Raw genomic sequence first — 25,170 nt, 5'->3', positions numbered from 1 at the left:
ACGAGGGAGGGTCTCATCCAGGATCCACCTGGTTTGGGGATCCGGGGAGGGGCTTCCAGAGCAGGGGACTGACAGCTAGAAGATCTAGGTGAGCAGAGGTGCATGCAAAGGTCCTGGGACCAAACTGGAGGGGTGAGTCCTTGGGCAGTTAAGTGAGGCCCGGGAGAGTCAAGATTTGGGGGTGATGGGAGTCCTCCAGGGACCCTTTACGTGGTGCTGGGGGTCGATCGGGATCAGTTGTAAGCGAGGCTTGCGCCACATCCAAGGCTTCCTCCTAGTTTGGTGTTCAGGGCTCACTCCTGGCAGGACTCTGGAAACCATATGTGGTGGTGGGAATCGAACCCAGCGTAGCCACGTGTAAGGCAAGCTCCTTACCAGGTCTCAGGCCCGGGACATCAGTTTTAATTAATTAATTAATTAATTAATTTGGTTTTTGGGTCACACCCGGTGATGCACAGGGGTTCCTCCTGGCTTTGCACTCAGGAATTGCCCCTGGCAGTGCTCGGGGGACCCTATGGGATGCTGGGAATCGAACCCGGGTCGGCCGCGTGCAAGGCAAACGCCCTCCCCGCTGTGCTATCGCTCCGAGTTTTATTTTATCCTAGTGGGGAGCCAAGAAGACTTAAAGTGCTTTTGGTAAGTAAGAATCTGAACCTCCCGGAGAGAGAAAGAGCAGCTGGGGAAACTGAGGTGGCGAGAGCCTAAGTTGTCCAGAGGCGGATGGGAACCAGAACCAGCTGTTCCTGACACCCACCCGCAGCGTCCTCCGTACCCAGTGGTGGTGCTCCGGGCCAACTCGGGGCTCTGTGCTCAGGGATCACTCCTGCTGGACCTGGGGGAACCCCCCGGGGAGTGCTGCGGATGGGCCACGTGCAGATCAAAGGCCCCAACCGCCCCAGCCCCTGAACCGCCTTGAAAGTGAGTCAGGAATGTGAAGGCCCTTGAATTCTCTCACATCGGGGCCGAACCCGCGCCAAGGGTCAAGGGTGGGCCGCTCCTGGGTGGCTCCCGGCTTGGATAAACAACCCCTCTGCGGCTTGAATCACTCCCCCTGCCCCCGCCCCTCCCTCCCGCCTTCGAGCCTGGGGATTCTGGGCCTTGCAAAGCAAATACTCCGAGCCACCTCCCAGCCCCCTCCCTCCGCCCCCACCGGGCGCTAATGACCCAGCAGGCACCTCGGCAGGCAGCCCCGGGCCTCAGTTTCCCCGCCCCCCCCAGGCAGAGCTTGGACCCGGAGTGTGCTGGTCAGAGGGCCGCCCTGGGCCGGCGCTGTCCCCGGGAGGGCTGCTGGTCTGGAAGTTTCCACTGTCCCCGGCTAGCCAGGCCCTGCCGGGGCGGGGCGCACCCAGGTGGGCGCAGAGTTGGGGGGCGGGGCCTGAGGGGCGGGCAGGGGGGCGGGGTGGCCGGGCGGCAGTTCCGGCCCCCTCGCGGGCCTCTTCCCCCTCCTCCCTTCCCTCCGGGACTCAGCCGGGCCTGGCAGCAGTGTGGGGTCAGAGGTCACCCCACCCCCAGCCCTTCCTGGAATGAGGACAGACCAGCTGTGTCTGTGGGGCCTGCGGGACAAAGCACGCTCCGGGGGCATCTGGGACCACCCAGCCCGCTGACCTTGCCTGTGCCCAAGGGTGGAGGCCGTGGGGGTGGGGGGTGGGGCACAGACCAGCACTGACCCCTACCACACAGACCCTTCTGTTCGCACCTGCCAGCCCCCCTGGGGTGCCCCCACTCAAGTCCCACAGCCCAGTCCTCCCTGTGCTCAGGGCTCCTGACTCTGTGCTCAGGGATCACTCCTGGCAGCCTTGGGGGACCCTATGGGATGTTATCTTCACAGCCCTGTGGCTGTCGAGTCTTGATGTTTTGTTTTTTGAGGGTCACACTCTGCGGTGCTCAGGGCTGACTCCCGGCTCTGTGCTCAGGGCTGACTCCTGGCTCTGTGCTCAGGGCTGGCTCCTGACTGTTTTAGTGGTCATTTCTGACTCTGCGCTAGGAATTACTCCTGGAGGAGTGTGGGGGACCCTATGGGATGTTATCTTCACAGCCCTGTGGCTGTCGAGTCTTGATGTTTTGTTTTTTGAGGGTCACACTCTGCGGTGCTCAGGGCTGACTCCCAGCTCTGTGCTCAGGGCTGGCTCCCCACTGTTTTAGTGGTCACTTCTGACTCTGCGCTCAGGAATCACTCCTGGAGGAGTGTGGGGGACCCTAACGGGCACCAGGGATCGAACCCGGGTCAGCCACATGCCAGACAATTCCCTACCCATTGTACTATCCCTACACAGCCCTGTGGCCATAGAGTCTTGATGTTTTGTTTTTAGAGAGTCACACCCTGCGGTGCTCAGGGCTGCTCCCGGCTCTGTGCTCAGGGCTGACTCCTGGCTCTGTGCTCAGGGCCGACTCCTGGCTCTGTGCTCAGGGCCGACTCCTGGCTCTGTGCTCAGGGCCGACTCCTGGCTCTGTGCTCAGGGCTGGCTCCTGGCTCTGTGCTCAGGGCTGGCTCCCGACTGTTTTAGTGGTCATTTCTGACTGCGCTAGGAATTACTCCTGGAGGAGTGTGGGGGACCCTATGAGGTGCCAGGGATCGAACCTGGGTCAGCCACAGGCCAGACGAGTCCCTACCCATTGTACTATCCCTACACAGCCCTGTGGCCATAGAATCTTGGTGTTTTGTTTTTTGGGGTCGCACCCCGCGGTGCTCAGGGCTGACTTCTGGTTTTGTGCTCAGGGATCACTCTTGGCAGCCTTGGGGGGGACCCCTATGGGATGCCGGGGATTGAATCCTGGTCACCTGTGTGCTAGGCCAGCACCCTCCCCGCTGCCCTGTATCACTCCTTGGGGGTCTTCCTGGCCTCCCCCAGCCTCCAAATCTTGTCACCCCAAAACCCCCTCAGGCTTCCCGTGCCATGGATTTGAGTGTTGGTCCACCTGATGGCAGGGCTGGTCCCTCGGGTCAGCAGGGAGGTGGGGTCTGACCTTGCCTATCTCTGTCCACCCTGTCCCCTACCACGTGCGATCTCAGGTCCCAGCTGGCCCTACGCGGCCTCTGAAGCTCAGGAATGTCCGGACTGGCCCTGGCCACTTTGCCGGAAGGACTTTTTGGAATTTTTTTTTTCCTCCTTTTCAAATCATATTTTCCTTTATCTGCCTGGAGGACAGGAACACAGTGGGGGTTGACCCTGGACGCTGGTTCCTGGTACTCAGGTGCGAGGAACAGGCTGCGCACTGGCCTGGACGCCTGGAGCAGGAGACGCCAGCGCAGGTCGGCTGCGAGGCCAAGTCCAGGCCTGCCCAGCCTGTGGGTCACAGGGCAGACCCCGGGGCAGGGGCTAAGCACACCCTTGGGAGGCCCTCGGGAGGGGTGCAGGGCTGAGGCGGCGGTTTGGAGGGGTTCTGGGACTATCCCCAATTTATCATGGCAGGGAAGATGGAGGCTGGGGAATAGCCTGGTGTCAGTTTGGGGGCCATACCCGGCGCTGCTCAGGGCTGACTCCTGGCCCTGTACTCCGGGATCACTCCTGGCGAGGCTCAGGGAACCCTATGGGATGCCAGGGATTGAACCCTGCTCAGCCCAGTGCCAGGCTGGCGCCCTCCCTCCTGCTGTACTATCGCTCCAGTCCTGGGGGCAAACTTGGCACCCCTGGAGCTCTTGATCTCGGACTGGAGACTGCCAGGTGGGCACAGGAGTGGGCTCCTAGAGCTGGCAGGGGCCAGAGAGAGATGGGTTTGAGGTGCGTGTCCTGCATGGCACCACTGAGGCCTGGAGAGTGACGTGCAAAGGCCCAGGGGTCAGCCTGGGAAAGAAGAACCACAGGGTGGTCAGTGGATGGAGACCCTGTCTGTATTCTCAACGGGGCTTTCCCATCAGACATGCCCACTCTCTTTTTTTTTTTTTTTTTGCTTTTTGGGTCACATCCAGCGATGCACAGGGGTTACTCCTGGCTCCTGCACTCAGGAATTGCTCCTGGCGGTGCTCCGGGGACCATATGGGATACTGAGAATCGAATCCGGGTCAGCTGCGTGCAAGGCAAACGCCCTACCCGCTGTGCTCTCGCTCCAGCCCCAGACATGCCCACTCTTGGGGTCCCCCATCCTCCCATCAGGTATAGCCAACTGGGGGGCAGGCTGCTTGCTGGACCACTCAGCTCCCCTAGTTCTGACAGATGTGTCTCCTGGTGGGGGGATTCTCTCCTAGCTGCAGGGACTGGGCCCCAGCAAGGTAGGACACCCTCAACCATTAGCACCCAGGCAGAATGGGGGAGTGGAGGGCAGCACCCCAGAAAAAAAAAACACAGAGCCAGTCTGTTAAAAGAGTGTTTTGTCTCGTTTTAATATCTCATCAGCTTTACAAGGTTACACAATTGTCTTAAATATTTCTGAAGTTTAAATACAATCTGCATAATAATGTTATTATAAAGTGTAAACTTTCAGTGTTCTTTAAATTTCAAAAAAAAATCACACTTTTTTTTCTTTTTTTTGGTCTTTTGTCCTTTTTTTGGTTGGTTGGTTTTTTTTTTTTTCCCCTTTAATACCTGAATGTTCTGCCAAAAAAAAAAAAACAACGACGACGACAAAGACAACAACAAAACCTGAACTGAAATCTGTGACCCGGCCCTGAGCTCCGGGCAGAGTCACCAGAGGTAGAATCTGTTTTATACCTTTATATTTAAAAAAGAAAAAAAAAAAGTTTTTTTTTTTTCTCCTTTGAACCTGAGAGCTGGGGGTGTGGTCCCTGTGCCCCTCTGACCAACCCCAGAGGAACTAAAATTTCACATGTCAAGAATGGAAGGCAGAGTTGAGAGAAAAATAAAACAATGACCACCAGAAAAAAAAAAATAGCAACAACAAAAACCAGAAAATGCCAAAAAAAAAAAAAAGCAAAAATCAAGGAAATAAAGGCAAAAAAAGTGGCCAAAAATGAAAGAGAGAAAAAAAAAAAGCGAATAAAACGAAGCTGCATAAACGCACTTAACCCCTACTAACCCAGACTCCCCGCCCCCCCTCCGCCTCCCACCCCCCATCCCCAGCAGGAAGGTCCTGCGGCCAGGTTAGAGGTCACAAGGAAAAGTGTAGAAGCACCGTCGCCCCCCCCCAAGTTAGGGGAGTGCCTCTTCGGAGTTGGGGGGACCCTCACCCTCACTGCGCAGCGAAGCCCTCCCACCCTTTCTGCAAGGCAGGTCGGAGACCTGCCCGCTCTCCACCGGATGTGCACAAAGTGGGGTGCGGGTCTGCACCCCCGGAAGCCACCCCTTCCTTAAATCCATCCCCACCGGCCAGCAGTGACCTGGCGATGAGGCTCCCACGCCTCCACCCGCGGGGCGCCCCCACTCCTGACCGCGCCCCCCACCGTCCCCTTACAATCATCAGCGCTGAACAGCAGGCTCGCCCTGAGTTAGTCCCGGACACGCGCCCCGGACCCTGGGGGGTGGGGTGGGGGGGTGGGAATGAGCACAGGACCCCCGCCCCCCAGATCTCCCAGGAGGCAAGGGGCCCCGGCCAGCAAAGCGGGATTTGGCATCAAAAGTCACACCTGAGGTAGAAAGAAATTTGCTGATCACCCCTCTCTCTGCGCCCCCCACGGCAGGGCGGGGTGGGGACGGGAGGGAGAAGGGGAAGGGGGCACTGTGCCTGGGGGCAGCAAGCTCCCCCCCACCTGCTCACACAATGATTGTGCTGCTGCAGCGAGGACCGGGAAGGGGGGGAAGAGAACCTTCTAGAAGGAAGATTAGACACCTCCCCCCGACCCCCACCACCAGCCCTCCTAGAAGTAGGGGAGGGGCGTCAAAAACCCTGAGATTATCCCAAAGAAAGAGGGTTCCCTCCCCGAGACACAGGACTGAAGAGAAGGCCAACCTCCAGATTCTGGGGTGCAGCTCAACCCCCTCCGGCCCCCCCCCCCGCGGTCTCCAAGGCAACCGGATGACGCCTGGGATGAGGCCAGGCGGGAGCCCTTGCCCCTCTTGGCTTAGTTAGTGGGGCTCCCGGGGGCCCAATTAGATGCCAGGTTCCCCCCTAGGGGGCAAATGAGCTCCCCCCAGGAAAACGCAGATGTTGACAATCTAAACAAACAAAAAAAATCCGCCATGGGGGGAAAAGGGGGGGACAGACAGACAGCCCCACGTCCAGGGGGTCTCCAGGATTCTGGCTGGGGCTTCCTCAAGAAAGCCCCAGATCCCCAGTGCCTGGTGGGCACAGCTGCCCTTCCTGGGGGGTTCTGGTGCAGAAGGTCAGACCCTCCCCAGCCGACGAGCAGGCCAGGGGTGAGAGGGACAAAGGAAAGGAGAATAGAGGGGTTCGGGCGCCGTGGCCCCAAAATCCTGGTCCTGAGCGGAGCCCGGCTTGTACCCCATTCTCCACTCTAGATCCTTCCCCAAGCAGCCTTCTGGGGTAAGACAGAGTGGGAGGGGGAGGGGGGGTCAAATTCATCCCTGAGACGAAGCCTGGGGGCCATGTGGGGGTGGGATTTTTTTTCTAGCTCTTTCTCCTTAAGACTTCCAGATTCTTGCCCCAGAGAGCCCCCCCACCCCCCATGCAATGCAAGCAGGAGAATAAGCATCACAGAGGGCGGGGGGAGGGCTTCATTCACCATGCACCCCCCCCACAGCCCCCCAGCACCTGAGTTTACCTCTGCTGGTGTCTCCCCAAGAATCCAGCACCCTGCCCGCCCGGCCACACGCCAGCCAGGGACCCACACGGGCCAGCAGGAGGACTCCGGGGTCCCTTTTTTTGTTTTTGTTTTCAAGTCATTTCCCTGGACGAGCACAAATATATACCTGTATACTGATCTCTCTTGGTCAAGGTCTGATTTCTTACCGCACCCCCCAAATAAAATAGAATATTTACAAAATGAAACCCCCACGCACATATTTTCTTTCAAAGACAAAAACCTATGAAGTGTGCATATTAGCGCTATTTCATTCCCACTAAAAAAAAAAAAAAAAACAACAGTTCCCGAGAGCCACAAAGAGGTGGGGGAGAGGGAAAAAAAAAATCACCAAGAAAAAAAAAATGACAGTAAGTGGCTCCGGGTTCCTTTTCTCAACTCAAGGAGCAAGGTGTGGTGAGTGCGAGTCATGAAGACACTATAGATCGTTTAAAAAAAAAAAAAAGATTAAAAAAAAAAAATCCAAGGAAAAAAAATAATGGAAAAAGCCACAAGGTTCAGCGCCAGCGTGAGGCAACTGACATGGGCGTGGCTTAGATCACGTGGTCTGACATCGCCCCACCCCCGGAAGTGCCTATTCCAGGCGCTGGGGGCCACGGGGCAGGGGTCCACCTGCCTCTCTCCCCTCTTCCTGGGCTGATCTCACAGCCTCCCCCCCGCCTCTCTCTTTCTCTCTCTCTCCCTCTCTCTCTGAGTGTCCGAGGCCTGAGTAATTCAAGTGTTCCTTCGTTTTCCCCTGTTTTATTAAATTTTCTTTATATATATATTTATATATACGTATCTCTATTTTTTTCTTTTTCTTTTTTTTTTTTTTTTTGTTTCGTTTTTGGCGTTAGCTGTGGGTCCTTTCTGAATGTCGACCCTCCCCACCTGTGTCTCCTTCTTCCCGTTCTCCTGCGACCCTGCTGCCCGGTCCAGGAGGTGTTGGGGTAGTGGAAAGCGGCAGGTGAGGAGAGGTACGGTTAAGGCAATGAATTGTTTGAGGTAGATGTCGGGGGCGCGCAGAGCCCCGCAGATCCCGCCTGGCTGCTGCTGCCGCCGCCGCTGCTGTTGCTGCCACCGCTGCTGCCACTGCTGCCGCCGCCGCCACCACCGCTGCTGCTGGACCCTCCCCGGCTGCTGCCTTTGCTGGGGGCTGTGGAGGGCGTGGGTGCTGACGGCTGAGCGAAAAGCACTCCTAATGCAAAGACAGGGGGTGAGATTTCTCCGGGGGGGGGGGCGTTAAGACCCAGAGCGAGGGCGCTGGGGCGGGCTTGCACGTGACACACCCGAGTTCCATCCCTGGCATCCTTTTTTTGATTTTGATTTTTTTTTTTGCTTTTTGGGTCACACCCAGCATTGCACAGGGGTTATTCCTGACTCATGCACTCAGGAATTACTCCTGGCGGTGCTCGGGGGACCATATGGGATGCTGGGAACCGAACCCGGGTTGGCCATGTGCAAGGCAAACGCCCTCCTCGCTGTGCTATTGCTCCAGCCCCCCACCCCGCCCCACCGCATCCTTATAGGGTCCCCTCAAGCATCGCCAGGACAGATCCCTGGGCACACAGACCCCCAAGTGACGCCCGAATATCGTTGGGTGTGGCACAAACCCCCAAAGCAACAACCCATGTCGAGGGGTTGCTGAAGATAGTGCAACGGGGAGGAGGAAGGACACTCGCTTGCCTGCCTGGCTAGCGGCCGGTCCCACTTCGAATCCCCGGCACCGCACAGGGTAGACCGCTAGGGGTCACTGCTGAGCGCAGTGCCTGGCCTGAGCACTGGTGGGTAAGGCTCAATCCCACCAAAAAATTGTAATTGGGAACCGGAGAGAAACTACACGTAAGGTGCTAAAGAGGGGCTGGAGCGATAGCGCAGCGGGTAGGACGTCTGCCTTGCACGCGGCCGACCCGGGTTCGATTCCCAGCATCCCATATGGTCCCCTGAGCACCGCCAGGGGTAATTCCTAAGTGCAGAGTCAGGAGTAACCCCTGTGCATCGCCGGGTGTGATCCAAAAAGAAATAAAAAATAAAAGAAATAAAAGAAATGCCCTGGATGCTAGGAGTTGGAGTGACAGTAGAGGAGGGCAGGCGTCTGCCTTGCAGGGGGCTGGTCTGGGCTCCATCCTCAGCATGCCACAAGGTCCCCTTTGCACTGCCAGGAGTGATCCCTGAGCACAGCCCCAAATACCAAACAAACAAAAACAGAGTGAGGCCCACTCTGGCCTTCTGCCAGGGTAATAGGGGGTGTGGGCGGGGCTTCGGAATGGGATCCAGAGTCCTCCCTCGGGAGGGGGGAGTGGGGGGGTATATTGCTCAAAGGGCATGTGCGGTGGGCTTCTGAATTTCATCTCCAGCAGAGGCCCCTGGCTCCCTGAGCACCACCAAGAGCAAACTCTGGAACATGCAGAGCCGGGAGTGGATTCTGAGTCCCCCCCATGTGGGACCTCCCAAATCCCAAACAGGGAAAAACTAAGAACAAGTAACGCAGATGCAGTTTTTTGCTTTTGCTTTTTGGGTCACACCCGGTGGTGCACAGGGGTTACCCCTGGCTCATGCACTCAGGAATTACTCCTGGCAGTACTTGGGGGACCATATGGGATGCTGGGAATCGAACCCGGGTCAGCCGCGGGCAAGGCAAATGCCCTCCCCGCTGTGCTATCGCTCCAGCCCCTGGGGTTTTTGTATTGGGGGCCACACTCTGAAGCGCGCAGGATTTTCTCCTTACTGCACGCAGGGAGATCATGGGGGGGGGACGGGGTGGGCAGGGCAGGAGCAGGGAACCCTACAGGGCGCCAGGGATGGAATCGACATACAAGGCACAAGCCCTACCCACCGTTCTATCTCTCCTGCCCCTGAGTGGCTTTTTTTGTTTTTTCTGTAGGGGAGAAGCATCCCAAAAACACAGAGCTCAGAGGCAACTCGTGGCTCTGTGCTCACAGGTTACGCCTGGAAATGCTGGTGTGGGGGGGAATCGTGGGGGTCCAGATGGTCAAACGTGGATGGATGCACAGGCTGTGCCCACCTATGTGCGCCATGTCCCCTGGCCCCTTAAAACTCCCAAGGGAAGCGAGGGGGTCTTACAAAGCATCCTCCCGGCCCGACCCTGACACGTGTGCACCCTCGCGCCCTGGGTGAGAGGCTGGGGTCCTACCTGTGTACATGACCCCGTTAATCTCCACTGACATGCTAATACTGTTGCTGCCATTGGGTCCGGTCACGCTCACGGCTGCATCCTGGCGGCTCTCAGAGGCTGCGGGAGAGAAACATCATTGACATGGGCCATCCTGAGTCCACTTCCGGCTGGGCAGCCCCGCCCACTCCTGACAAGCCCCGCCCACTTCTGGGCAAGTCGCCACGCCCACTTCCGGTCTGTGGACGCCAGCCCCCAACTCCACCCCTAGAGGCCAGGATTGGTCTCCCTTGGGCACCTGCTCATGAACCAGGGATCGATCAGGTTGGGGGATTTTTTTTTTCCCCGGGTCTTGGCTGTGGGGCCCCAGGGGGCTTGCGGAGCTTGTCAGGCGAGCGCCCTCCCACGCTGGGCTACAGCTCCCGCATCTGGGGGTTGGGGTTGGACCCCTGGCACCACATTGTCCCCTGAGCACCACCAAGGGGGAGCAAACCCCAAGCACTGCCTGATGTGAACTAAATGCGGGTGACGATGGATCAGAGTGATTATCAGCATCCCACTAGCCTCACCTCATTTTATTTTCCTTTTTGGGTCACACCCGACGATGCTCAGGGGTTACTCCTGGCTTTGCACTCAGGAATTACTCCTCACTGGTGCTCGGGGGACCATATGGGATGCTGGGAATCGAACCCCGGTCTGCTGCTTCCGCCGCTTGCAAGGCAAACGCCCTACCCGCTCCAGCCCCCTCACCTCATTTTTTTGGGGGGGTCACACCTGGCGACGCACAGGGGTTACTCTTGGCTCTGCACTCAGGAGTTACTCCTGGCGGTGCTCAGGGGACCATATGGGGTGCTGGGAATCGAACTCGTGTCGGCCGCATGCAAGGCAAACGCCCTCCCCGCTGTGCTATCTCTCCAGCCCCTCTTTTTTTTTTTTTTTTAACTCCAGCGTGTTAAATTAAACCTGAGGCTCAGGCTGGAGCGATTCTAATGGAGAAGGCGACTGTCTTGCCCACCTTGGTTGGATTCCCTGGCACCAGATAGGGTCTCTCAAGCCCCGCCAGGAGTGATCCTTGTTTTTTTTTTTTTTCCTTTATTTTTTGGCTTTTTGGGTCACAAGAGGTGATGCTCAGGGATTACTTCTGCCGCTGAACTCAGGAATCGCTCCTGGCAGTGCTCAGGGGGACCCTATCGGATGCTGGCGATCGAACCTGGGTCGGCCCCGTGTAAGCCCCGGAGTGAACCTTTAGCAAGCAAGGAGCCAGGAAGAAGGCCTGAGCATCTGGGGTCTGGCCCTCAAACAAAACAATGATCAGGGCAGGGCAGAGCAGAGTGGGTGGGGAGGGCATGCCTTCCACACAGCTGAGCCCATCTAAATCACCTGCATCCCAGAGGGTCCTCTAAGCACCGCCAAAGAGTGATCCCAAAGCACAGAGCCAGGTGTGATCCCCAAACTCATCTCCCAGTAGAGACTAGTGGGCCAGCATCCTAAAGAGCGCCCCCAGATCACAGAAAGGGAAGTGGGGAGTGATAGTACAGTGGGGAGGGCACTTGTCTTGCATGCAGGTGACCCGGGTTCGATCCCCACGTACCGCCAGGAGTGATTCCTGAGTGCAGAGCCAGGAGGAACCCCTGAGCATTGCTGGGTGTGACCCAAAAAGCTAAAAAAAAAAGGGGGGGGAGAGGGAACACGGCGGATGCAAGTGACTTGCTAAGCTTGTAGGGAAAATGATTCTGCTCCATCAAGTTAGGGTGAAGGCCACAGAGTTGGGGTGACGGAGAGATTGATTTTTTTCCCCCATCACCGGAGTCTGGGAACAGCCTGGTCAAGCTTCAGGGGAGGACCAGAGAAATAGGACATTGGGGAGGGCAGTGGCCTTGCAGGCCGTCAACCCAGGTTCGATCTCTGGCATCCCATAAGGATTCCTTCCCCAACCCCCCATCAAGCCCCCCAAACAAGAGAGAAACATGAGTGCAGGGCCGCAGGGAGTGCGGGGTTAAACCATTTACTTTGAATGCAGCTGAGCCCAGTTCAAATTCCCAGCCCCTGGCTGGGGCCTCCAAGCAAGGTGTGATCCCTGAGCACAGCCAGGTGTGGCCCAAATACCCACATCCCAGAATAAGGATGTGTAGCCCCGAAAGTAAAAATAAAGAAAACACCTAAGGTCTCACCCAAGCAAGACAGTGTCCCAAACCCTACTGCTTGCTGGCCCCTCTCCTCTCCTTATTTTGTGGAGAGGCCGTACCCCATGGTGCTCGGGGCTGATTCCTGGCTCTGCGCTCAGGGATCACTCCTGGTGAAGCTCAGAGAGGGGACCCTATGGGATGCCAGGGATCAAACCCGGGTCAGCTGCGTGCAAGGCAAACACCCTCCCTACTGTGCGGGGCGGGGGAGGGGGCGGCCCTCTTGTTGGTTTCTCAATACTCTTTATATAGGGTGGCTCCTGGGTCTTTCTTGCTGCTCAGCAATGGTCCCTACCCCGCACACGGCGCACCCGGACTACCTTGGCTGTTGATGCGGATGCTCATGGGCAGCTGGGCCGTCATGGCCAGGAAGTTCTGCTGCAGCGCCCTCTGCATAAGCCTTTGCTGCTCGTCGCTCACTAGCGCCATCTTCTTCTCAGGGGGCTCCCCGGACTCCAGCTTCTCCCGCAGCTGCTCCAAGGCGGCTGCCTGGGCCGCAGCGGCAGCTTGTACAGCCGCTGCCTGGGCCGCCACCACCGGGTGGCTTGCCAGGGAGACAGGCAGACGGCCGGGGACGGTGATAGGGATGGCAGAGTCCTCCTCTGTGTCGGGAGAGAAGAGGCATCAGAGAACACCACGCAGGGAATCTGCCTCACCTGCGGCCGACTCCGGTTCCCTCCCCGGCAGTCCCTGAACCCCGCCAGGATGGTTCCCTGAGCGGGAAAGCCAGGAGTCAGCCCTGGGCACTGCCAGGGGTGGCCCCCCCCCAAACCAAAGGGCACCAGAGGCTTCACTGCTGCCCCACTTGGGTTGGCTACATGCAAGGGAAGTGCCACTCCGCTTGCCACCGCTTTGACCCTAAAGCCCGGCTCATTACTGTGTGCAGTGACCCCAAACGGAGTCACATGATTGATTGATTGATTTTGCTTTTTGGGTCACTCCTGGCTCATGCACTCAGGAATTACTCCTGGCGGTGCTCAGGGGACCAGATGGGATGCTGGGAATCGAACCCGGGTCGGCCACGTGCAAGGCAAACACCCTACCCGCTGTGCTATCTCTCCAACCCCGATTTATTTTTGAGCAGGGGGTGTGTGAAGGGACTCCCAAGTGGTGCTCGGGGCAGGTCCGGGGCGGGTGGGGACGGGGGCGCAGTTCTCAGCCATACATGGCCAATATAATCGTGGTTTAGTACCGGGCCACATGTGCTGCTGCCCAGGCTCTTCTGGGCCCAGGGGAACCTGTAATACCACCCCCCCCTTACGATGTCTTTTTAGTGGGGGGAACCACACCTGGTGGTGTTCGAGGCATCCTATGCAATGCCGAGGATCTAACCCCAGCTTCCTGCACGTAAAGCCACTCAGCCCTGTGACCTTGTGACTCAGCTCCATACTTTTTTTTTGGGGGGGGGGGTGTGGTTGGTGTCCCAGCAGGCGGCGCTCAGGGCTTACTCCTGGCTCTGAGCTCTGGGTGACTCCTGGCAGTGCTCCGGGTGGTGCTCTGGGGACCCTATGGGACGCTGAGGGATTGACCCCAGATGGGCCCCATTGCGAAGGTCAATGCCCTCCCCACTGTTAGCTCTCCCCAGGCTAAGCCCCCAGCTTAAAAAAAAATGTTTTTTTTTTTTGGCTTTTTGGGTCACACCTGGTGATGCTCAGGGGTTACTCCTGGCTTTGCACTCAGGAATTACTCCTGGCGGTGCTCACGGGACCATAGGGATGCTGGGAATCGAACCCGGGTCAGCCGCATGCAAGGCAAACACCCGACCCGCTGTCCTATTGCTCCAGCCCCTTAAAATTTTTTTTAAAAAGTCCTTTAAGGGGCCGGAGACCCGTGTGAGGTCTGAGAAGCTCTGTCTGCCCGCCACAGAGCGTCAGGCCTCGGCTCCAGCAATCAACTAGCCGGGTCTGCCTCGGCCCCGGGAGGAGAGGGCGCTCTGTGCTCAACTGCTGATGTCTGCAGCTGCCAGCCTGCAGACAGGGGCTGGGTGAGTAACGTCTGCCTCTGCGGCTACCTGGTCGGGGAGCCTCGATTTGTTCGTGCCTGGCCTTGCTGCAGAGCCAGAGGAAAAAAAAAAAATTACCGACAGAGACGGGGGCGATGAGCCAAAAGTCAAGGAAGGCTGATGTCAGAGCCAGGCCCGCCTGCGGTGGGCACCGGGGATGGGCACAGGCTTTGGTGGCCACCCACGGGCACAGGGCTGGGAAGGAAATTAACGGGCAGCTGGCTAGGAAAGGGGCTGGGGGCGCTGATGGGGGACACGGTGGACGTGGGACCCGAGTGTGACCGGGGATGCCTGCTGGGCTGGGTGGGGGGGGGTCCCTGCTCTTGGACGTGGGGGAAGGGGCGCGAGGGTGATCAATTGGTGATGCCTGCTTGCGTGGATCCTGTTGATGCCTGATTGATTGATTGGTGATGTCTGCGAGTGGGTGTGGGGCTGTGATTGACTGATGGATTGGTCAGTGACTGGTGATGTCTGCCTGGCACATCCCTGGGCGTGGGCAACCCCCTTTCCACGCCTCTTTGGGGTTCGGTCATTCCAGGTGCGGGGAGGGGCAAGCTGACCACCCCCCTCCTTCCCGGGACCCCCCCCCCAGGTCCAGGCCGGGCAGTAACCCCCCCCTCACCTTTCTTGATCTTGGGGGCTGGGTTGATGGCGCTGCCGTTGGTGCTGGCGGCCAGGCCCAGGGCGGGCACGGGCAGCTTGGGCGAGGGCAGCACGTGCGCGCCCCCCGGCGAGTAGGCGAAGAGGGACCCCCCGAAGCTCTGGCGCCGGCCCTCGCGCCGGTTGCTGTCGATGGCCGCCTGCAGCTCGTTGGGGTTGCTCAGGCCGCGCTTCTCGCACTCGTAGGGGTACAGGTACTTCATGTACCTGCCGAGGGGCCACGGGCAGGGGTCGCACCCAAGCCAGCTCCCGCGCGCCCGGGACCCCCGCCAGCCCGGACTCCGCCCAGCGCGCCCCGGGGCCCCCCACCCCCAAAGCTCTGGGTGGCCCCAGCCCCCACCGCCAGCCTTGGCTGCACCCCAGCGACCCCCCTGTTTCCGGGACCCCCAAACACGTGGTGGCCCCGCCCCCGCCACCAGCCTTGGCTGCACCGCAGCCCTCCCCGACCCCTGACTCCCAGACCCCCCCCAATCTGTCCGTGCCCACGTCCCCCACCCCCCAGCCCTGGCTCTTCTGCAGCGCATCCCTATCCCCAAGCTCTCGTGCTCCCGCTCTGGCTCCTCCCACAGTGCTCCCCGAGCTCTCGTGCCCACGTCCCCACCAGCTCCTCGGCAGTGCTCCCCAGGCTCCTGAGCTCTCGTGCCCACGCCCTCTGACTCCTCCCACAGTGCTCTCCGAGCCCATGCCTCCTCCCACAGTGCTCCCTGGCCCCCGAGCTCTCATGCCCATGCCCCCTGACTCCTCCCACAGTGCTCCCCGGGGCCACGCCATGACTCCTCCCACAGTGCTCCCCGGGGGACCACGCCCTGACTCCTCCCACAGTGCTCCCCGGGCTCACGCCTCCTGTCCTGGCTCCTCCCACAGTGCTCCCCATGCCCCCGAGCTCTCGTGTCCACGCCCCCTGACCCCCTGGCTCCTCCTACAGTGCTCCCCGAGCCCTCGTGCCACCCCTGCCCTGGCTCCTCCCACAGTGCTCCCCCAGGCCCCCAAGCACTCGTGCCCACGCCCTCTGACCCCTGCCCTGACTCCTCCCACAGCGCTCCCTGAGCCCACGCCCCCTGCCCTGGCTCCTCCCACAGTGCTCCCCAGGCCCCCAAGCTCTTGTGCCCACGCCCCTGACCCCCTGGCTCCTCCCACAGTGCTCCCCAGGCCCTCGAGCACTTGTGCCCACACCCCCTGACCCCCGCCCTGGCTCCTCCCACAGTGCTCCCGGGCCCCGCGCCCCACTCACTGCGTGCGCAGGGTGAAGGCGGCGCTGGTGATGGACGTGGGCAGGTTGAGGCCCTTGGTGATCTCGCGCCACAGCTTCTTGTTGATCACCTCCACCAGGCCGCCCTTCTCCGTCACCAGCACGTACAGCATGAACAGGTCGAGCACCTGCTTGGCCATGATGGGGATCCGGTTCACGGGCGTCCCTGCGGGGAGGGCTGCGGCTGAGGGGGGCGGCCGGCCGAGGGGGAGCCAGACCCCGACCCCCCAAACCGGAGTGTCCTCGGGAGAGACCCTGACCCCGCTCTCCGCAGCAGCATCAGACTGCATGCGAGAGGAGGGTCTGCCTCGGTTTCCCCATCCGTGCTCGCTGCTCATCTCATTTGAGAGGGGAAGGGCCGTGTGGGGAGGGGTGGGGGCAGCCTGGGGCTTCCGTGTGTGTCCCCCCCACACCCCCGTTCACCCGGGGACTGCAGGAGGAGGGGGAGGGGAGGAAGAGGACAGCGGGGAGGGCATCTGCCAACAGGGTCCCCCGCAACCCACCAGGAGCCATTCCTGAGCGCAGAGCCAGGGGGACCCCAAAAGAAAGAAGAGTTAGGGGCCGTAGTGATACTACTGCAGGGAAGGCACTTGTCTTCTTTTTTTTCTTGGGGGGGGGGTCACACCCAGCAATGCTCAAGGGTCACTCCTGGCTCTGCACTCAGGAATTACTCCTGGCGTTGCTCAGGGGACCATATGGGACGCTGGGAATCGAACCCGGGTCGGCAGCGTGCAAGGCAAACGCCCTCCCCGCTGTGCTATCGCTCCAGCCCCAATAGGGCACGTGTCTTGCACTCAATCGACCCAGGTCCCATCCCCACCCTGGCACCCTCTACAACCGCCCCCAAGCACCACCAGGAGTGATTCCTGAGCACTGAGCCAGGAGGAACCCCTGAGCCCAGCTGGGTGTGGCCCAAAAGGAAAAAAAAAGAGTAAAATCCAAACCCTTAGGGTTATCTATTTTTTAATTTTTTTTTTTTTTTTTTGCTTTTTGGGTCACACCCGGCAATGCTCAGGGGTTCCTCCTGGCTCTGCGCTCAGGAATTACTCCTGGCGGTGCTCGGAGGACCCTATGGGATGCTGGGAATCGAACCCGGGTCGGCCGCGTGCAAGGCAAAACGCCCTACGCGCTGTGCTAGTGCTCCAGCCACTATTTTTTATTTTTTTGGGGGGGGGGGCTGCACCTAGCAGTGCCTGGGGTCTGTTCCTGGACTCCATGCTGCCCAGGATCTGATCAGGGTCCCTGGCGGAAGACCCCCTACCCCTACCAGCAGCTGCATACCAAGTGGACACCTGCAGCCCAGTTCTGGGGTGACCACCTGCCCCCGCATCAGATCAGCCTCTCAGCAGACCACAGCGAGGGGAGGTGGGCTCACACCGGCCCACCAGGGAGCTACAGATGCCCTCATGTGCCATGGCCACCCAGAGGGGCCCTGCTGCCGGACCCTCTCCCCACACTCCTCCGGGAGGGACCAGAGGCCCAGCCCAGCGGCCTGGCCGTGTCCGGGGTGGGGCCGGACGGATGTTTATAGGAACAGGGGCTCCCTGGGGGAGGGGCTGCGGGGTTTGATAAGGAAGGGCAGGGAGGTCAGCTCGGAACCCGCTGGAGCGTTGGGGGTACAGGTGGGACCCCTCGTGCCAGCCCCCTAAGAACTCGGACACAATCTATTGGGGACATGTTGACTGACCCCCCACCCCCCACCTGCCAGAGGATGGGCAGGAGCCTGGGGGATGCAGAGGGGGCATGGGGGGGGGGTGGGCAGTGCTATCCCACATTCTCAGCCCCAAAGCATCCAACTATAGAGAGCAGGAGGTCTGAATAAGGGTCATACCAAGGGCACTGGGGGCTGGGTTTTGAGGGGTGTGTAGGAGTTTGCTGCTGGCTGTTGCCCACCCGGAGTTGCCAGATTTGAGGGTCCAGACCAAGCCTGGCCTACAGGTAGCAGCTCGAAGGGGTCCTCCAGGCCCCCCCACCCCCATCCCCGGGTTGGAGGGGCCCGGTGCCACTGGGCAGGGGCGTGGGGCGCTCAGGCCTGTGTGGTCAGAGTGATAATGAGCACAGAGTGGGCGGAGCTGCTGACCACAAGGGGCAGCGGGCCCCGGCGGGGCTGGGAGGCCGATAAGGGCAGGGGCCCCGCAGCCCGGGCCAGGGTCAGCGCCCGCCAGCCCAGGGACGGCAGGGCAGGGGTTAAAGCGGCCGGCCTCCTCTCCTCAAGCAGCCCCGTGTTTACAGAACCTTCTGGCAGGGCGGGGCTGACTCTGGACAAAGCCACTGGCCTCCTGTCTGGGCAGGGCTGGGCCTGGCCCCTGTGCCCCTCCCTGCCTCCCCCTTCCGGCCTTGGGGGCGGGGGTGGGGGCACAGCTTGGTCCCCAGTCTCACGGTCGTTCCTTCCCTGAGTGGGGTCCCCCACCCAGCCCCCCCCAGGACAGGCCTGCGTGGGGCTTGACCCCCGCCCCACGTCCAGGCTCGACACCCACCACCTCTACCCTGGGCCCACTGCCTCAGTTTCCCCACCCAGCCAGCCCCGTCTCAGCTCCTCGTGCCCAGTCTGTGTTTGGGGTTCCCGGACACCGAGTATGGGTGGGTCAACGTGGACACGACCCGGGGTCCATCCCCCAGAGGGCTACCGACCTGGGCTACCTCCTGGGACCCCCCTGGAAGGGTGGGGGAGGCCTCTGATGACTCCAGGCTGCCCCCCCCAACCCCCCCACCCCGCCAACCCCTGCCCGGCGGACAGTGCTCACCTCTCTTCTGCATGAAGCTAAACAGATCGTCCAGAAACTCCTTCCGCTTGGGGTCCCCGTCCAGTTCGTAGAGCTGCGAGCAGGACAGGCTATGAGTGGGGGGTTACACAGGATCCCTCTCGACCTCCCCGAGGGTCTAGCATGGCCGAGGGCCCCCGGCTGATGGGGGTTCATACAACAAAAGGGGTGCTGCCGACCCAGATTCTCAGACCCCCCGCCCCGTCCCAGAGCCTGTAGGCTGGAGTCCAGGGAAGGAAGGGTGGGGGGCTATTCAGGGCTACCTCACCCCATCTCTTGCCTCCCCCCATCTCTTGCCTCCCCCCCGTAATTGTCCACATGGCCCACTTAGGCCACGGTGGAGGAACTGCAGGACCCCCCATCCCTGCATCACGACCCCCGTCTGACCCCTAAGCTTTTTAATAAAAAAAAAAAAATTAAGAACATGAGTTGTGTTTTTTTGGTTTTTTTTTGTTTGATTTTGCTTTTTGGGTCACACCCAGCGATGCTCAGGGGTTCCTCCTGGTTCTGCACTCAGAAGTTACTCCTGGCAGTGCTCAGGGGACCCTATGGGATGCTGGGATTCGAACCCGGGTGGCCGCATGCAAGGCAAACGCCCTACCTGCTGTGCTATGGCTCCACCCCCTCTGTCTCTCATTTTTTGGTCACACCCGGCGATGCTCAGGGGTTCCTCCTGGCTCTGCACTCAGGAGTTACTCCTGGCGGTGCTCGGGGGACCCTATGGGATGCTGGGAATCGAACCCGGGTCGGCCGCGTGCAACGCAAATGCCCTACCTGCTGTGCTATCGCGCCAACCCCATGGTTTTGGTTTTTCAAGCCACACTGGGCAATGCTCAGGGGTAAGTTACACCTGGCTGCACTCAGGGATCACTCCCGGCAGGGTTCGGGTGACCCTACGGGGTGCCAGGGATCGAACAGGAGACTGGCCGAGTGCAAAGTGAGGGCCCTCGCCACTGTGCTGTCGCTCCGGTCCCCTTCCGTTTGATTTCTGGTTTGGGGCCACCCCCGGCCCAGTGTGAGTGACGGTCAACTTCCGGCTCCTGGCAGCGCTGAGGGACCACGTGTCACCGACTGGGGAACGAACCCGGGGCTCCCACATGCCGTTCTGTGCCTTCAGCTCACTGAGCTTAACCCCAGGTCCTACCATCATGGTGTCTGGGTGCCACACCTGGCAGTGCTCAGGGGACCCTATGGGATGCCGGGGATCGAACCCAGGTCAGCTGTGTGCAAGGCCAGCACCCTCCCCGCTGTGCTATTGCTCCAGCCCCAACCCTTGGAATCTTCAGTCTGTCGCTTTGGGACACACAACTCACCCAACATTCAGAGCCCCCCTGCCCCCCCCCCCCCATCAGGACCCCCCATTGGGCATCCTGGTTGGCCGGGGTGTGGGGGTGGGGCACGCGCTCTGTTGGGGGTCCCCACGCATGCGGGCCACCTCCTCCCCAGAACCAGGAGGAGCAGCAGGGCTGGTCAGGATAGAGCGTGTGTGTGTGTTTGTATGTGTCTGTTTCTATGTGTGTGTGTGTGTGTGTGTCTACGTGTCTGTTGTCTGTTGTTTGTGTGTCTGTCTGTGTGTGTGCAGGGCAGGATAATTAGAGAGAATGTGTGTGTGTGTATGTGTCTACATGTCTGTTGTCTGTTGTCTGTTGTTTGTGTGTCTGTCTGTGTGTATGCAGGGCAGGATAATTAGAGAGTATGTGTGTGTGTGTGTGTGTGTATGTGTCTATGTGTCTGTTGTCTGTGTGTGTGTGTGTGTGTGTGTTTTGGGGGGGCACCGCAGCAAACAGCAGACCTCAAAATTACCCCCTGAGAGAGAATGCAGCTTCCCTGTCTCAGGAACCCAACAGCCGGAGGGAGGGGGCGTGGGGGGCCTTGAAACCACCAATTAGCTCTGCCTGGGCGGCCCAGATAATCCATGGGGGGGGGGGCACGGCTGGGGGGTGGGGGGGCACACAGCTACTCTGAGCAAGCCTGGCAGGGATCCCCTCAGCAGCTCCCTCCTGCGCCTCAGTTTCCCCACCTGTCCACAGGAGAAGGCGGGGCGGGAGCCTGGGTGGTCGGGGGCTGTGAGGCCTCCCCCGCCCGGCCTGGGGACTGAATGGCCACATTCCTGCGCTGATTTATGGGGCTGGAGGCCAGGGCAGGCCCCGAGGGGCTGTGAGGCCCTCAGGTGGACAGGCCGGGGCAGATGGACCTTCCCAGGCTGGCCCTCCGCTCCCCCCCACCCCAATCTGCACGCACCCTCCCCCCTCCTCAGTCCTTTGTGGCACCAGGTGTCTGCCTGCCACCACCTCCTGGGGGCCCGCCAGGGTTTCACATCCAGGGTGCCTGAGTGAACCCCGGGGTCTTCTCAGGTGGGGACAGGGTGTCTCTCCAGGGACAGCAGATGCGGAAGGAAGGGCAACACCCCCCCCAACACAAAAAAGCCTCATCTGGAAACAGCCTTTGGGCAGGAGGATGAGTTAATGTCACCAGCAATGCAGTCGTGTTCCGGGAAGGAGGGAGAGACATAGGAAATGAGGGTGTGGGCACAGTCCAGGAACCCCAGGCCCGGGGAAGCGGGACCCCGCCCAGAGCCTTGGTCCTGGTATCCCCCAAATAAACCCCCCGAGTGAGCCCCACTGAAGCCCCCCATCCACACAGTTTGGTACAGCCGCCCTGGAATTTCAACAGGGGTCCGGGAACCGCAGGCCCCTCCTGAGACCCCGACATGGCTGGCAGGGGGTTCTCCAGGTTCAGTCTCCCCCAAACAGGCGCCCCCCCCCAAATCCCCAGGACAGACGTATCCGCTTCCCCTAAACCCGAGGTTCGGGAGGGGGGGCCTGGACTATGGGCGCCCTATGTCCCCCGCAGTGAAGTAGCTGACGACCCCCAGGCCAAACGGTGAGGGGGGCCACACTGGACGGGCGCCAACAGGGGGCCATAAAGGGCGGATGGCCCCGGTGCCTCGTGGGGGGGGGGGCGGCTTTCATCACCTCGGCCGAGCGCCAGGCCGGCTGTAAAGGCTGCCCCAGCTTTATGGGGCTCAGGCCTGAAGTTCCGGGCCCTCCCCTCCCCCTCCCCGGGCCAGTCCCAGGACTGGGAAAAAGCTCTGCCCCCCCCAGCTCATTCCCCCCAAGAGGGGCACCCAGTGCCCAGATCCCATGCCAGGGGCCCAGGCCTTGGAACTGCCCTGCAGTTGAGGGTCCCACTCAGGCTACCCCCCCGATTCCCCAGAGCCCCCCTTTCACGGTGCACAATCTCTGCTTGATGCCGTAAGAACCCACTGGCCGCAGCTTCCAAGGACCCCCAAGACCCTCTTCCAGGGCTGGAGCGATAGCACAGCGGGGAGGGTGTTTGCCTCGCACGCGGACGACCCGGGTTCGATTCCCAGCATCCCATATGGTCCCCTGAACAACGCCAGGGGTAATTCCTGAGTGCAGAGCCAGGAGGAACCCCTGTGCAATGCCGGGTGTGACCCAAAAAGCAAAAAAAAAAAAAAAAGACCTTGTTGCACCCCCCACTCCCCTGCCTAGCCCCCCAAATCTTTCACAGGGACCACACCCTGAGGTGCTGCCCCCCAGCCCCCCTGTGCCCCACCCACCCACCTCGAGCCAGTCAGGCCTGTGCTTGGGCCCCTTGGAGCCTCCCCCCGCCCCGGCCCCCTTATTCTTCCTGGCTCTGCACCCCAGGAATCTGCCTCCCCCACCCTCAACACAGGTGACCCAGTGCTAATCCAGGTCCCCCAGACCTGTGTATCCAGCAGGAGCTTAAGCAATGCTCAGCTGGTGGCCCTGCGCCTGGGGAGACCCCAGACCCCTGGTGGCCGGGCCCCCCAGTCTGCAGGGACCAGGACCCTGGTCTGGGCGTCTGTCCGGGCCCAGGGAATAGAGCGGGGCGGCACTGGGGGGCCCTCTCGACCTGCCTGGACTGGGGGAGGGGGCTGGGGGCGGCTGGCATCCCTCCCACTCACCGCTGAGACTGGGCTGACAGCTCCAGCTCCCCAGAAGGGGGAACTGAGGCACCGTGGCCTGACTGCGACCTCCCTGGCTTCTCGACACCCCCCCATAGGAGCCTGCTTGCAGCTGACACCCCCAATCCCACCCAGGCCCTTGGTCAGTCCTGCCAGACAGACCTTGTTTTTTTTTTTTTTTTTTTAAGTTTTGGTTTTCTGGTCACACCCAGCGGGACTCCTGGCGGTGCTCCGGGGGACCCTATGGGATGTCAGGGATCGAACCCAGGGCAGCCATGTGCAAGGCAAACGCCCTCCCTGCTGTCCTGTCTCTCTGGCCTCAGAACTTACATTCCGGGGAGAGACCCCCGGCCCTCCATCACCCCACTCTCCTCTGTCACCTATGGGCCAAGACTGGTCTTGGGGGGCGGGGGGACACCCCCCACCCCACCCCCCACCCCACCCCCCACTCTGGGATCATTCTGGATGGAGCCTGGGTGCCGGGATCGAAGCGGCTTGCAAGGCCTCCATCCTGCCACTCCCGGGAGAGACCTGGGGACCCCCCCACCCAACTCCAGGCTCAGCCTTGGTGGGGGGGAGGGAGGGACCCCCCCCAGGCCCCGCAGAGGGAGCAGGAAGCAGATAAGGGCGCAGGTGTGGGGGAGGGGCGGAGGCCCAGGCAGATAAGCCCCCCCACCCCCCTCTGCAGTGCTCGCTCTCTCGGTGGGCAAACAGGAAATTCTTGTTTGTGGCGAAATCACATTTTTACCCCCATCCCCGCCCACAGCAGGCCCAGACCGCCCCCAGCTGTGTGGGTCAAGGGGAGGCCTCAGCCTGGGGTGGGTGGGTGAGCTGGGGGGGGACCCCAGCAGGCTGGAACGACTGTCCGCACTGGGAAAGCCCCACTGGCTCCCCCTTGCTCAGGGAGAGTGGGGCGCCCTGGGCGGGAAGGTCCCCCACCCCCGGCGGCTGCGGGTTTCCAACATGCAACCCCCCCTTCCCTAGGGCCGAGGGGCCCCTCGGTAAAGAAACCACCTTGGGGCCTCAGGGACCTTTGTCCCCCCAGTGCTGCCAGGCCCCTCCACCACCCACCCAGGCGGCTCCAAAGTCCACAGGGGCCCCTCCAGGGGGCAGGTCACCCAGTGGGGTACCCCAGAGAGGGGGGAAGTTACCGGCCCCCAGTACTGAGAGCTCAGGGTCAGAGGTCATGCTGGACCCCAACCACTGGGGGGTGCGGGGGCAGTTTTCACGCTCCAGGGGCATCCCCCCATTTTCTCCAGAGACTCGGATCTAGAAGGGAGCCCATGGGGGACCCCCCCACTTCCATCCCAACACCGCCAGGAGGAGAGAGAACCTGGTATGGTACCCCAACATCAAAACCAAACCCAAAAGCCCTGCCCCCCCAAGTCTAGCAGCTCCACAGCACAGCACCAGCGGCCCCTCCGTCTCATTCCAGAACATTCCATGGGGGCCTCAAGGCAGCAGGTTCTGGTCAGCAGGAGCCCAGCCCTGCGAGAGCCGACCGTCACCCAGATCGTCTCGTCCCCGGATGGACCCTCGACCTGGGGAGGGGGCCTGACTCCCGCCCTGAACATCCTGGGGCATCAGGGACGGTGGGGGACCACCGGCTACTGTGGTCTGACCTCCCCTCCCCCCCAAGCCTCAGGTTTTCGGACAGAAACGGGGTCACCCTGGACAGAGTAGAGCCACAGCAGGGCAAAATAAGGCGGTTTAGCTGCCCCAGGAGCTGTGGGACAGAGGGACCCCCCACCCCGGTGGAGCAGGTGGGCAGGGGCGTCTCCATGGAGGTCAGCCCTGGGGGGCCCGGGTCCCCCTCTCTCCTTCCCTGTGGGCTGGCCCAAGGGAGCCGCTGCCTGTCCCCCCCACCCCAAGGCCCCCTATCCCGGGCGAGTTTCTTCCCGTCAAACACAAACTCCCGTCCCAACCCGGGCGCCGCCAGGACAGTGAGGACCCCCACATCCACCAGGTGCGGGTGAAAGCGGCTGATTGGGGCAGTCCCTACCGCGGCCACAACGCCCCCCCAGCCCCAGAGATGACTCAGCACTCCAGGCCGTTTGCAGGGGCCCAGGTGGGCCAGAGCTGCTGGCCCCCCCCTTCAGAGAAACGCCCACGGCTACTGGCTGCTCGGCCACAGCTGCGGAACGGACTCCCGGCGGCCACTCCAGTCAGGAGGAAACTGAGGCAGGCAGACGGCCGTGTGTGGGCCTGCCTCCTCCTTCCGTCCTCTCATGAGGCCACTGGAGCAGGGATCGTGGCCTTTGTCTTCTTAGGGTCATACCTGGCACAGAAGATGCATGTCTGGGCCCAGAGTGACCCCCCCTACACACACACACACACACACACACACACACACACACACACACACACAATACGTGGTTAGGGGCTGGAGAGATTGGACAGCGGGGGGGTGGGGGGGGCGGTCCACTGGGGTCTGACCTCACCCCTCCCCCCATCCTGGTTTTCGGACAGAAAAAGGGTCCCTTTGGGGGGCTGGAGCGACAGCACAGCAGGGAGGGCGTTGGCCTTGCACGCGGCCGACCCAGGTTCGATTCCCAGCATCCCATAGGGTCCCCCAAGCACCGCCAGGAGTTAATTTAT

At 61.0% G+C, this 25,170-nt stretch overlaps 1 protein-coding gene across 1 annotated transcript in view; it reads right to left on the bottom strand.

Moving 5' to 3' along the window:
* Positions 1-6,403: 6,403 nt before the first annotated feature.
* Positions 6,404-25,170, bottom strand: part of ARID3A (AT-rich interaction domain 3A) — a 36,498-nt gene continuing 17,731 nt past the window's right edge. The window contains exons 4-9 of the mRNA XM_056112882.1: positions 18,603-18,675; positions 15,841-16,024; positions 14,572-14,816; positions 12,268-12,549; positions 9,786-9,884; positions 6,404-7,829 (exon numbers count right to left, since the gene is read on the bottom strand). Of these exons, the coding sequence (XP_055968857.1) occupies positions 7,615-7,829; positions 9,786-9,884; positions 12,268-12,549; positions 14,572-14,816; positions 15,841-16,024; positions 18,603-18,675 (1,098 nt within the window). The 3' untranslated portion in view covers positions 6,404-7,614. The remainder of the gene's footprint in view (positions 7,830-9,785; positions 9,885-12,267; positions 12,550-14,571; positions 14,817-15,840; positions 16,025-18,602; positions 18,676-25,170) is intronic.

Source organism: Sorex fumeus, unplaced genomic scaffold, assembly GCF_029834395.1.
Source record: "Sorex fumeus unplaced genomic scaffold, SorFum_2.1 ptg000019l, whole genome shotgun sequence".
NCBI lineage: Eukaryota > Metazoa > Chordata > Mammalia > Eulipotyphla > Soricidae > Sorex > Sorex fumeus.
Note: the sequence above shows the minus strand (reverse complement) of the source record. Positions and strands in the feature narration are given on the sequence as shown.